The following is a 13,340-nucleotide window of genomic DNA, read 5'->3' on the forward strand; positions in this document are numbered from 1 at the left end:
CTTGTAGGAGATGGTCATTGCCGGGCACTTGTGTGGTGTGAATGTAACTTGCCCCTTGTCAGCCCCGAGCCTGGATATTGTCCAGGTCTTGCTGCATTTGGACACGGACTGCTTCAGTGTTTGAGGAGTCGTGAATGGTGCTGAACATTGTGCAGTCATCCGCAAACATCCCCACTTCTGACCTTATGATGGAAGGGAGGTCATTGATGAAGCAGCTGAAGATGGTTGGGCCTAGGACACTCCCCTGAGGAACTCCTGCAGTGATGTCCTGGAGCTGAGATGATTGACCTCCAACCACCACAACCACCTTCCTTTGTGCCGGGTACGACTCCAACCAGCGGAGAGTTTCCCCCCTGATTCCCATTGGCTCCAGTTTAGCTCGGGCTCCTTGATGCCGCACTCGGTCAAATGCTGCCTTGGTGTCGAGGGCAGTCACTCCCCCCTCACCTCTGGCAATTCAGCTCCTTTGTCCATGTTTGAACCAAGGCTGGATGTGGTAGGACTGTTTGTAACTTGGAGTAAGAGAGTCATGGACAGGGTCAAGGTACAGGAGAGAGATTTTATCACAGGAATGATTGGATGAAAACGACCACAGTCAATGGAGCTCAGCTTCTGTCACCGTGACAGTCACATTAGACAATAATGAGAATGTTGACCAGTCAAAGTGATCAATGTGACGAGGACAGACCTGGACATGAGGTCAGGAAGACCCTCAGTCGGGTGAAGGTCTGTGCAAAGCTGCCTGTTCCTCCTGGGCTCCCATTACCCAACTCCCAGTTACTCTGTCACTGTCCCAAACACAGCAAATAACCACAAGCTGGTCAGCACATTGGCTGCTGGCCTCACTCTGCCTCTCACTCACTGCATTCATATCGATCCCATTGGTGTACGACCAAGCATGTTGAAAATATTCCTCCAATCGCTGTCGCAGTGGGTTCGGAATCTGATGAAAGCGGATGAATTCGCGAACTCGCAGCATTTGTGTGTGGTACCTGGCTGTTCCCGAGTATAAACGCTGGATTATTGCAGACACATTCCCAAAAATACTGGCGTACATGAGGGCTGCGGAGACAGAGATCAATAACAGTAATTCTGCAATAAAACACCAAATTCAAAATGCTGCACACTTCTCCAGTACACACACTGCGCAGAGACACACAGAGGGAGCGTCTGAGAGACTGAGAGGATGCGGAGGGAGATTGACCACAATGGGGCCTGGGATGAGGGATTTTCGCGACAAGGTTAGCTTGGGGAGGCTGGGGTGTGAGCTCCTGGGAGCAAAGGAGACTGTGGGGAGATTTGATAGAGGTGCACAAGATGGTTTAGATAAGGCAGACAAAGAAAAAAGCTGTTCCCATTGGCTGATAGTACAAGGGCTGGTGGGGGGGGGGGGGGCAGACTCTCTCTTCCCGCCCGCTGTCAGTGGGATTTCCCATTACGGCCACCCCACACAGCCGGGAAACCCGTGGGCGGGGGGTGCACTGCCGGCGGCAACAGAAAATCCCAACCGCCGGAGGATTTTGGTCAATGTTCGCAAATCAAATGAAAATAAGGTTTTGTTTCTATAAAGGGGGCAATCGCTTGTCAGATTCCTGCTCATCGAAAACCAGAATATTCTCCATCGTATTGGAGCCAGTCAGGTATGAGAGTGAGAACAATCTCCTGTGGGCTTGATGGTGATTGTAGGTGACACAGGAAAGTGTGGAGCGAGGAACAGCAGATCCACACCGTCACACACATTCACACACATTGTTCTGGTTACCGTTTGTCACAAACCCGACAATTAGCTGAGCGATGCTTCAATAGGCCAGGTACTTACAGCCAATCAGCATGACACAGATGGAGAAGATCTTCTCAGAGTTTGTATTGGGCGACACGTTACCGAAACCCACACTTGTTAAACTGCTAAAGGTGAAGTAAAGGGCAGTGACATATTTATCCTTAATAGTCGGACCGGATGAAGTGTCATTTTCATTGTAGGGTCTATCAATCTGTTCACCCAGCGAATCCAGCCAGCCAATCTTTGGCTGGAGGAAGGTCCTCTCCACGTTGCCAATGGCGTACCAGATACAAGCCAACCAATGCGCAATCAGGGCAAATGTGCACATGAGCAGGAAAAGGACAGCGGTTCCGTACTCTGAGTAACGGTCCAGCTTCCGAGCCACGCGGACCAAACGCAACAGGCGCGCAGTCTTCAACAGGCCAATCAGTGTCGTCGTCTGCGGAAAAACAAGGGCCAGTATTAGACAGACAGTCAACAAAGAATGGGCATCAGTGCGCGGCGAGCACCAAGTTCAGAATAATGTTCCTCACTCACCTTCACACAGCCTGAAAGAGCAGAAACAAGGGCACCGCTCTCGCGGGTAACATGGATAAAGGGCACTGCTCTCGCGGGTAACATGGATAAAGGGCACGGCTCTCGCGGGTAACATGGATAAAGGGTGCTGCTCTCACGGGTAACATGGATAAAGGGCACGGCTCTCGCGGGTAACATGGATAAAGGGCACCGCTCTCGCGGGTAACATGGATAAAGGGGACCGCTCTCGCGGGTAACATGGATAAAGGGCACCGCTCTCGCGGGTAACATGGATAAAGGGCACTGCTCTCGCTGGTAACATGGATAATGGGTACTGCTCTCGCAGGTAACATGGATAAAGGGCACTGCTCTCATGGGTGACATGCTCACAGGGCACCGCTCTCGCGGGTAACATGGATAAAGGGCACCGCTCTCGCGGGTAACATGGATAAAGGGCACTGCTCTCGCGGGTAACATGGATAAAGGGCACCGCTCTCGCGGGTAACATGGATAAAGGGCACTGCTCTCGTGGGTAACATGGATAAAGGGCACGGCTCTCGCGGGTAACATGGATAAAGGGCACTGCTCTCGCAGGTAACATGGATAAAGGGCACCGCTCTCACGGGTAACATGGATAAAGGGCACTGTTCTCGCGGGTAACATGGATAAAGGGCACTGCTCTCGCAGGTAACATGGGTAAAGGGCACCGCTCTCGCGGGTAACATGGATATAGGGCACCGATATCGCGGGTAACATGGATAAAGGGCACCGCTCTCATGGTTAACATGTATAAAGGGCACTGCTCTTGCGGGTAACATGGATAAAGGGCACTGCTCTCGCGGGTAACATGGATAAAGGGCACTGCTCTCGCAGGTAACATGGATAAAGGGCACCGCTCTCGCGGGTAACATGGATAAAGGGCACCGCTCTCGCGGGTAACATGGATAAAGGGCACTGCTCTCGCGGGTAACATGGATAAAGGGCACCGCTCTCGCGGGTAACATGGATAAAGGGCACTGCTCTCGTGGGTAACATGGATAAAGGGCACGGCTCTCGCGGGTAACATGGATAAAGGGCACTGCTCTCGCAGGTAACATGGATAAAGGGCACCGCTCTCACGGGTAACATGGATAAAGGGCACTGTTCTCGCGGGTAACATGGATAAAGGGCACTGCTCTCGCAGGTAACATGGATAAAGGGCACCGCTCTCGCGGGTAACATGGATATAGGGCACCGATATCGCGGGTAACATGGATAAAGGGCACCGCTCTCAAGGTTAACATGTATAAAGGGCACTGCTCTTGCGGGTAACATGGATAAAGGGCACTGCTCTCGCGGGTAACATGGATAAAGGGCACTGCTCTCGCAGGTAACATGGATAAAGGGCACCGCTCTCGCGGGTAACATGGATAAAGGGCACCGCTCTCGCGGGTAACATGGCTAAAGGGCACCGCTCTGGCGGGTAACATGGATAAAGGGCACCGCTCTCGCGGGTAACATGGATAAAGGGCACTGCTCTCGCTGGTAACATGGATAAAGGGCACCGCTCTCGCGGGTAACATGGATAAAGGGCACCGCTCTCGCGGGTAACATGGATAAAGGGCACTGCTCTCGCGGGTAACATGGATAAAGTGCACCGCTCTCGCGGGTAACATCGATAAAGGGCACTGCTCTCGCGGGTAACATCGATAAAGGGCACTGCTCTCGCGGGTAACATGCACCAAGGGCACCGCTCTCACGGGTAACATGGATAACGAGCACTGCTCTCACGGGCAACATGGATAAAGGGCACTGCTCTCACGGTTAACATGTATAAAGGGCACTGCTCTTGCGGGTAACATGGATAAAGGGCACTGCTCTCGCGGGTAACATGGATAAAGGGCACTGCTCCCGCGGGTAACATGGATAAAGGGCACTGCTTTCGCAGGTAACATGGATAAAGGGCACTGCTCTTGCGGGTAACATGGATATAATGCACTGCTCTCGCGGGTAACATGGATAAAGGGCACTGCTCTCGCAGGTAACATGGATAAAGGGCACTGCTCTCACAGGTAACAAGGATAAAGGGCACCGCTCTCACGGGTAACATGGATAAAGGGCACTGCTCTCGCAGGTAACATGGATAAAGGGCACCGCTCTCACGGGTAACATGGATATAGGGCACCGATATCGCGGGTAACATGGATAAAGGGCACCGCTCTCACGGGTAACATGTATAAAGGGCACTGCACTCGCGGGTAACATGGATAAAGGGCACTGCTCTCGCAGGTAACATGGATAAAGGGCACCGCTCTCGCGGGTAACATGGATAAAGGGCACCGCTCTGGCGGGTAACATGTATAAAGGGCACCGCTCTCGCGGGTAACATGGATAAAGGGCACTGCTCTCGCGGGTAACATGGATAAAGGGCACTGCTTTCGCGGGTAACCTGGAAAAAGGGCACCGCTCTCGCGGGTAACATGTATAAAGGGCACCGCTCTCGCGGGTAACATGGATAAAGGGCACTGCTCTCACGGGTAACATGGATAAAGGGCACCGCTCTCGCGGGTAACATGGATAAAGGGCACCGCTCTGGCGGGTAACATGTATAAAGGGCACCGCTCTTGCGGGTAACATGGATAAAGGGCACTGCTCTCACGGGTAACATGGATAAAGGGCACCGCTCTGGCGGGTAACATGTATAAAGGGCACCGCTCTTGCGGGTAACATGGATAAAGGGCACTGCTCTCGCAGGTAACATGTACCAAGGGCACTGCTCTCGCGGGTAACATGGATAAAGGGCACTGCTCTCGTGGGTAACATGGATAAAGGGCACCGCTCTCGCGGGAAACATGGATAAAGGGCACTGCTCTCGCGGGTAACATGGATAAAGGGCACTGCTCTCGCGGGTAACATGGATAAAGGGCACTGCTCTCGCGGGTAACATGGATAAAGGACACTGCTCTCGCGGGTAACATGGATAAAGGGCACCGCTCTAGCGGGTATCATAGATAAAGGGCACTGCTCTCGCGGGTAACATGGATAAAGGGCACTGCTTTCGCGGGTAACATGGATAAAGGGCACTGCTTTCGCGGGTAACATGGATAAAGGACACATCTCTCGCGGGTAACATGGATAAAGGGCACTGCTTTCGCAGGTAACATGGATAAAGGGCACCGCTCTCACGGGTAACATCGATAAAGGGCACTGCTCTCGCGGGTAACATGGATAAAGGGCACTGCTTTCGCGGGTAACATGAATAAAGGGCACTGCTCCCGCGGGTAACATGGATAAAGGGCACTGCTTTCGCAGGTAACATGGATAAAGGGCACTGCTCTTGCGGGTAACATGGATAAAGGGCACTGCTTTCGCGGGTAACATGGATAAAGGGCACCGCTCTCACGGGTAACATGGATAAAGGACACTGCTCTCGCGGGTAACATGGATAAAGGGCACTGCTTTCGCGGGTAACATGAATAAAGGGCACTGCTCCCGCGGGTAACATGGATAAAGGGCACTGCTTTCGCAGGTAACATGGATAAAGGGCACTGCTCTTGCGGGTAACATGGATAAAGGGCACTGCTTTCGCGCGTAACATGGATAAAGGGCACTGCTCTCGTGGGTAACATGGATAAAGGGCACTGCTCTCGCGGGTAACGTGGATAAAGGGCACTGCTCTCGCGGGTAACATGGATAAAGGGCACTGCTCTCGCGGGTAACGTGGATAAAGGGCACTGCTCTCGCGGGTAACATGGATAAAGGGCACTGCTCTCGCGGGTAACATGGATAAAGGGCACTGCTTTCGTGGGTAACATGAATAAAGGGCACTGCTCTCGCGGGTAACATGGATAAAGGGCACTGCTCTCGCGGGTAACATGGATAAAGGGCACCGCTCTCGCGGGTAACATGGATAAAGGGCACCGCTCTTGCGGGTAACATGGATAAAGGGCACCGCTCTCGCGGGTAACATGGATAAAGGGCACGGCTCTCGCGGGTAACATGGAAAAAGGGCACTGCTCTCGCGGGTAACATGGATAAAGGGCACTGCTCTCGCGGGTAACATGGATAAAGGGCACTGATCTCGCGGGTAACATGGATAAAGGGCACTGCTCTCGCGGGTAACATGCACCAAGGGCACCGCTCTCGCGTGTAAAATGGATAAAGGGCACCGCTCTCGCGGGTAACATGGCTAAAGGGCACCGCTCTGGCGGGTAACATGGATAAAGGGCACCGCTCTCGCGGGTAACATGGATAAAGGGCACTGCTCTCGCTGGTAACATGGATAAAGGGCACCGCTCTCGCGGGTAACATGGATAAAGGGCACCGCTCTCGCGGGTAACATGGATAAAGGGCACTGCTCTCGCGGGTAACATCGATAAAGGGCACTGCTCTCGCGGGTAACATGCACCAAGGGCACCGCTCTCACGGGTAACATGGATAACGAGCACTGCTCTCACGGGCAACATGGATAAAGGGCACTGCTCTCACGGTTAACATGTATAAAGGGCACTGCTCTTGCGGGTAACATGGATAAAGGGCACTGCTCTCGCGGGTAACATGGATAAAGGGCACTGCTCCCGCGGGTAACATGGATAAAGGGCACTGCTTTCGCAGGTAACATGGATAAAGGGCACTGCTCTTGCGGGTAACATGGATATAATGCACTGCTCTCGCGGGTAACATGGATAAAGGGCACTGCTCTCGCAGGTAACATGGATAAAGGGCACTGCTCTCACAGGTAACAAGGATAAAGGGCACCGCTCTCACGGGTAACATGGATAAAGGGCACTGCTCTCGCAGGTAACATGGATAAAGGGCACCGCTCTCACGGGTAACATGGATATAGGGCACCGATATCGCGGGTAACATGGATAAAGAGCACCGCTCTCACGGGTAACATGTATAAAGGGCACTGCACTCGCGGGTAACATGGATAAAGGGCACTGCTCTCGCAGGTAACATGGATAAAGGGCACCGCTCTCGCGGGTAACATGGATAAAGGGCACCGCTCTGGCGGGTAACATGTATAAAGGGCACCGCTCTCGCGGGTAACATGGATAAAGGGCACTGCTCTCGCGGGTAACATGGATAAAGGGCACTGCTTTCACGGGTAACCTGGAAAAAGGGCACCGCTCTCGCGGGTAACATGTATAAAGGGCACCGCTCTCGCGGGTAACATGGATAAAGGGCACTGCTCTCACGGGTAACATGGATAAAGGGCACCGCTCTCGCGGGTAACATGGATAAAGGGCACCGCTCTGGCGGGTAACATGTATAAAGGGCACCGCTCTTGCGGGTAACATGGATAAAGGGCACTGCTCTCACGGGTAACATGGATAAAGGGCACCGCTCTGGCGGGTAACATGTATAAAGGGCACCGCTCTTGCGGGTAACATGGATAAAGGGCACTGCTCTCGCAGGTAACATGTACCAAGGGCACTGCTCTCGCGGGTAACATGGATAAAGGGCACTGCTCTCGTGGGTAACATGGATAAAGGGCACCGCTCTCGCGGGAAACATGGATAAAGGGCACTGCTCTCGCGGGTAACATGGATAAAGGGCACTGCTCTCGTGGGTAACATGGATAAAGGGCACTGCTCTCGCGGGTAACATGGATAAAGGACACTGCTCTCGCGGGTAACATGGATAAAGGGCACCGCTCTAGCGGGTATCATAGATAAAGGGCACTGCTCTCGCGGGTAACATGGATAAAGGGCACTGCTTTCGCGGGTAACATGGATAAAGGGCACTGCTTTCGCGGGTAACATGGATAAAGGACACATCTCTCGCGGGTAACATGGATAAAGGGCACTGCTTTCGCAGGTAACATGGATAAAGGGCACCGCTCTCACGGGTAACATCGATAAAGGGCACTGCTCTCGCGGGTAACATGGATAAAGGGCACTGCTTTCGCGGGTAACATGAATAAAGGGCACTGCTCCCACGGGTAACATGGATAAAGGGCACTGCTTTCGCAGGTAACATGGATAAAGGGCACTGCTCTTGCGGGTAACATGGATAAAGGGCACTGCTTTCGCGGGTAACATGGATAAAGGGCACCGCTCTCACGGGTAACATGGATAAAGGACACTGCTCTCGCGGGTAACATGGATAAAGGGCACTGCTTTCGCGGGTAACATGAATAAAGGGCACTGCTCCCGCGGGTAACATGGATAAAGGGCACTGCTTTCGCAGGTAACATGGATAAAGGGCACTGCTCTTGCGGGTAACATGGATAAAGGGCACTGCTTTCGCGGGTAACATGGATAAAGGGCACTGCTCTCGTGGGTAACATGGATAAAGGGCACTGCTCTCGCGGGTAACGTGGATAAAGGGCACTGCTCTCGCGGGTGACATGGATAAAGGGCACTGCTCTCGCGGGTAACGTGGATAAAGGGCACTGCTCTCGCGGGTAACATGGATAAAGGGCACTGCTCTCGTGGGTAACATGGATAAAGGGCACTGCTCTCGCGGGTAACATGGATAAAGGGCACTGCTCTCGCGGGTAACATGGATAAAGGGCACCGCTCTCGCGGGTAACATGGATAAAGGGCACCGCTCTTGCGGGTAACACGGATAAAGGGCACCGCTCTCGCGGGTAACATGGATAAAGGGCACGGCTCTCGCGGGTAACATGGAAAAAGGGCACTGCTCTCGCGGGTAACATGGATAAAGGGCACTGCTCTCGCGGGTAACATGGATAAAGGGCACTGATCTCGCGGGTAACATGGATAAAGGGCACTGCTCTCGCGGGTAACATGCACCAAGGGCACCGCTCTCGCGTGTAAAATGGATAAAGGGCACTGCTCTCGCGGGCAATATGGATAAAGGGCACTGCTCTCGCGGGTAACATGGATAGAGGGCATCGCTCTCTCGGGTAACATGTATAAAGGGCACTGCTCTCGCGGGTAACATGGATAAAGGGCACTGCTCTCGCGGGTAACATGGATAAAGGGCACTGCTCTCGCGGGTAACATGGATAAAGGGCACTGCTCTCGCAGGTAACATGGATAAAGGGCATTGCTCTCGCGGGTAACATGGATAAAGGGCACTGCTCTCGCGGGTAACATGGATAAAGGGCACTGCTCTCGCAGGTAACATGGATAAAGGGCACTGCTCACGCGAGTAACATGGTTAAAGGGCGCTGCTCCCGCGGGTAAAATGGGTAAAGGGCACTGCTCTCGTGGGTAACATGGATAAAGGGCACTGCTCTCGCGGGTAACATGGATAAAGGGCATCGCTCTCGCGGGTAACATGGATAAAGGGCACTGCTCTCGCGGGTAACATGGATAAAGGGCACGGCTCTCGCGGGTAACATGGATAAAGGGCACCGCTCTCGCAGGTAACATGGATAAAGGGCACCGCTCTCGCGGGTAACATGCATAAAGGGCGCTGCTCTCGCGGGTAACATGGATAAAGGGCGCTGCTCTCGCGGGTAACATGGATAAAGGGCACTGCTCTCGCGGGTAACATGGATAAAGGGCACTGCTCTCGCGGGTAACATGGATAAAGGGCACTGCTCTCGCGGGTAACATGGATAAAGGGCACTGCTCTCGCGGGTAACATGGATAAAGGACACTGCTCTCGCGGGTAACATGGATAAAGGGCACCGCTCTCGCGGGTATCATGGATAAAGGGCACTGCTCACACGGGTAACATGGATAAAGGGCACTGCCCTCGCGGGTAACATGGATAAAGGGCACCGCTCTCGCGGGTAAAATGGATAAGGGGCACTGCTCTCGCGGGTAACATGGATAAAGGGCACTGCTCTCGCAGGTAACATGGATAAAGGGCACTGCTCTCGCGGGTAACATGGATAAAGGGCACCGCTCTCGCAGGTAACATGGATAAAGGGCACTGCTCTCGCGGGTAACATGGATAAAGGGCGCTGCTCTCGCGGGTAACATGGATAAAGGGCGCTGCTCTCGCGGGTAACATGGATAAAGGGCACTGCTCTCGCGGGTAACATGGATAAAGGGCACTGCTCTCGCGGGTAACATGGATAAAGGGCACTGCTCTCGCGGGTAACATGGATAAAGGGCACTGCTCTCGCGGGTAACATGGATAAAGGGCACTGCTCTCGCGGGTAACATGGATAAAGGGCACTGCTCTCGCGGGTAACATGGATAAAGGACACTGCTCTCGCGGGTAACATGGATAAAGGGCACCGCTCTCGCGGGTATCATGGATAAAGGGCACTGCTCACACGGGTAACATGGATAAAGGGCACTGCCCTCGCGGGTAACATGGATAAAGGGCACCGCTCTCGCGGGTAACATGGATAAGGGGCACTGCTCTCGCGGGTAACATGGATAAAGGGCACTGCTCTCGCGGGTAACATGGATAAAGGGCACTGCTCTCGCGGGTAACATGGATAAAGGTCACAGTTTTCTCGGGTAACATGGATAAAGGGCACTGCTCTCGCCGGTAACATGGATAAAGGGCACTGCTCTCGCGGGTAACATGGATAAAGGGGACTGCTCTCGCGGGTACCATGGATAAAGGACACCGCTCTCACGGGTAACATGGATAAAGGGCACTGCTCTCACGGGTAACATGGATAAAGGGCACCGCTCTCACGGGTAACATGTATAAAGGGAACTGCTCTCACGGGTAACATGGATAAAGAGCACTGCTCTCACGGGCATCATGGATAAAGGGCACTGCTCTCGCGGGTAACATAGATAAAGGGCACTGCTTTCGCGGGTAACATGGTTAAAGGGCACTGCTCCCGCGGGTAACATGGATAAAGGGCACTGCTTTCGAAGGTAACATGGATAAAGGGCACTGCTCTTGCGGGTAACATGGATAAAGGGCACTGCTTTCGCGGGTAACATGGATAAAGGGCACTGCTCTCGCGGGTAACGTGGCTAAAAGCACTGCTCTCGTGGGTAACATGGATAAAGGGCACTGCTCTCGCTGGTAACATGGATAAAGGGCTCTGCTTTCACGGGTAACATGAATAAAGGGCACTGCTCTCGCGGGTAACATGGATAAAGGGCACCGCTCTTGCGGGTAACATGGATAAAGGGCACCGCTCTCGCGGGTAACATGGATAAAGGGCACTGCTCTCGCGGGTAACATGGATAAAGGGCACCGCTCTCGCGGGTAACATGGATAAAGGGCACTGCTCTCGCGGGTAACATGTATAAAGGGCACTGATCTCGCGGGTAACATGGATAAAGGGTACTGCTCTCGCGGGTAACATGGATAAAGGGCACTGCTCTCGCGGGTAACATGGATAAAGGGCACTGCTCTCGCGGGTAACATGGATAAAGGGCACCGCTCTCGCGGGTAACATGGATAAAGGGCACTGCTCTCGCGGGTAACATGTATAAAGGGCACTGATCTCGCGGGTAACATGGATAAAGGGCACTGATCTCGCGGGTAACATGGATAAAGGGCACTGCTCTCGCGGGTAACATGGATAAAGGGTACTGCTCTCGCGGGTAACATGGATAAAGGGCACTGCTCTCGCAGGTAACATGTATAAAGGGCACTGATCTCGCGGGTAACATGGATAAAGGGTACTGCTCTCGCGGGTAACATGGATAAAGGGCACTGCTCTCGCGGGTAACATGGATAAAGGGCACTGCTCTCGCGGGTAACGTGGATGAAGGGCACCGCTCTCGCGGGTAACATGGATAAAGGGCACTGCTCTCGCGAGTAACATGTATAAAGGGCACTGATCTCGCGGGTAACATGGATAAAGGGCACTGCTTTCGCGGGTAACATGGATAAAGGATACCGCTCGCGCGGGTAACATGGATAAAGGGCACTGCTCTCGCGGGTAATATGGATAAAGGGCACTGCTCTCGCGGGTAACATGGATAAAGGGCACTGCTCTTGCGGGTAACATGGATAAAGGGCACTGCTCTCGCGGGTAACATGCACCAAGGGCACCGCTCTCGCGGGTAACATGGATAAAGGGCACGGCTCTCGCGGGTAACATGGATAAAGGGCACGGCTCTCGCGGGTAACCTGGAAAAAGGGCACTGCTCTCGCGGGTAACATGGATAAAGGGCACTGCTCTCGCGGGTAACATGCACCAAGGGCACCGCTCTCGCGGGTAACATGGATAAAGGGCACGGCTCTCGCGGGTAACATGGATAAAGGGCACGGCTCTCGCGGGTAACCTGGAAAAAGGGCACTGCTCTCGCGGGTAACATGGATAAAGGGCACCGCTCTCGCAGGTAACATGGATAAAGGGCACTGCTCTCGCGGGTAACATGGATAAAGGGCACTGCTCTCGCGGGTAACATGGATAAAGGGCACTGCTCTCGCGGGTAACATGGATAAAGGGCACTGCTCTCGCGGGTAACATGGATAAAGGGCACTGCTCTCGCGGGTAACATGGATAAAGGGCACTGCTCTCGCGGGTAACATGGATAAAGGTCACTGCTCTCGCAGGTAACATGGATAAAGGGCACTGCTCACGCGGGTAACATGGTTAAAGGGCGCTGCTCTCGCGGGTAAAATGGGTAAAGGGCACTGCTCTCGCCTATAACATAGATAAAGGGCACTGCTCTCGCGGGTAACATGGATAAAGGGCACTGCTCTCGCGGGTAACATGGATAAAGGGCACCGCTCGCGCGGGTAACATGGATAAAGGGCACTGCTCTCACAGGTAACATGGATAAAGGGCACGGCTCTCGCGGGTAACATGGATAAAGGGCACTGCTCTCGCGGGTGACATGGATAAAGGGCACTGCTCTCGCGGGTAACATGGATAAAGGGCACTGCTCTCGCGGGTAACATGGATAAAGGATACCGCTCTCGCAGGTAACGTGGATAAAGGGCACTGCTCTCGCGGGTAACATGGATAAAGGGCACTGCTCTCGCGGGTAACCTGGATTAAGGGCACTGCTCTCGCGGGTAACATGGATAAAGGGTACTGCTCTCGCGGGTAACATGGATAAAGGGCACTGCTCTCGCGGGTGACATGGATAAAGGGCACTGCTCTCGCGGGTAACATGGATTAAGGGCACTGCTCTCGCGGGTAACATGGATAAAGGGCACGGCTCTCGCGGGTAACATGGATAAAGGGCACTGCTCTCGCGGGTGA

General features: G+C 53.6%; 1 protein-coding gene across 1 annotated transcript in view; it reads right to left on the reverse strand.

Moving 5' to 3' along the window:
- LOC140385968 (voltage-gated inwardly rectifying potassium channel KCNH2-like) overlaps nucleotides 1-13,340 on the reverse strand; it is a gene marked incomplete at its 5' end in the record, with an annotated part of 339,017 nt that overhangs the window by 294,106 nt on the left and 31,571 nt on the right. The window contains 2 exons of the mRNA XM_072468612.1: nucleotides 863-1,062; nucleotides 1,820-2,219. Of these exons, the coding sequence (XP_072324713.1) occupies nucleotides 863-1,062; nucleotides 1,820-2,219 (600 nt within the window). The remainder of the gene's footprint in view (nucleotides 1-862; nucleotides 1,063-1,819; nucleotides 2,220-13,340) is intronic.

This window comes from Scyliorhinus torazame, chromosome 11 (assembly GCF_047496885.1).
Source record: "Scyliorhinus torazame isolate Kashiwa2021f chromosome 11, sScyTor2.1, whole genome shotgun sequence".
NCBI lineage: Eukaryota > Metazoa > Chordata > Chondrichthyes > Carcharhiniformes > Scyliorhinidae > Scyliorhinus > Scyliorhinus torazame.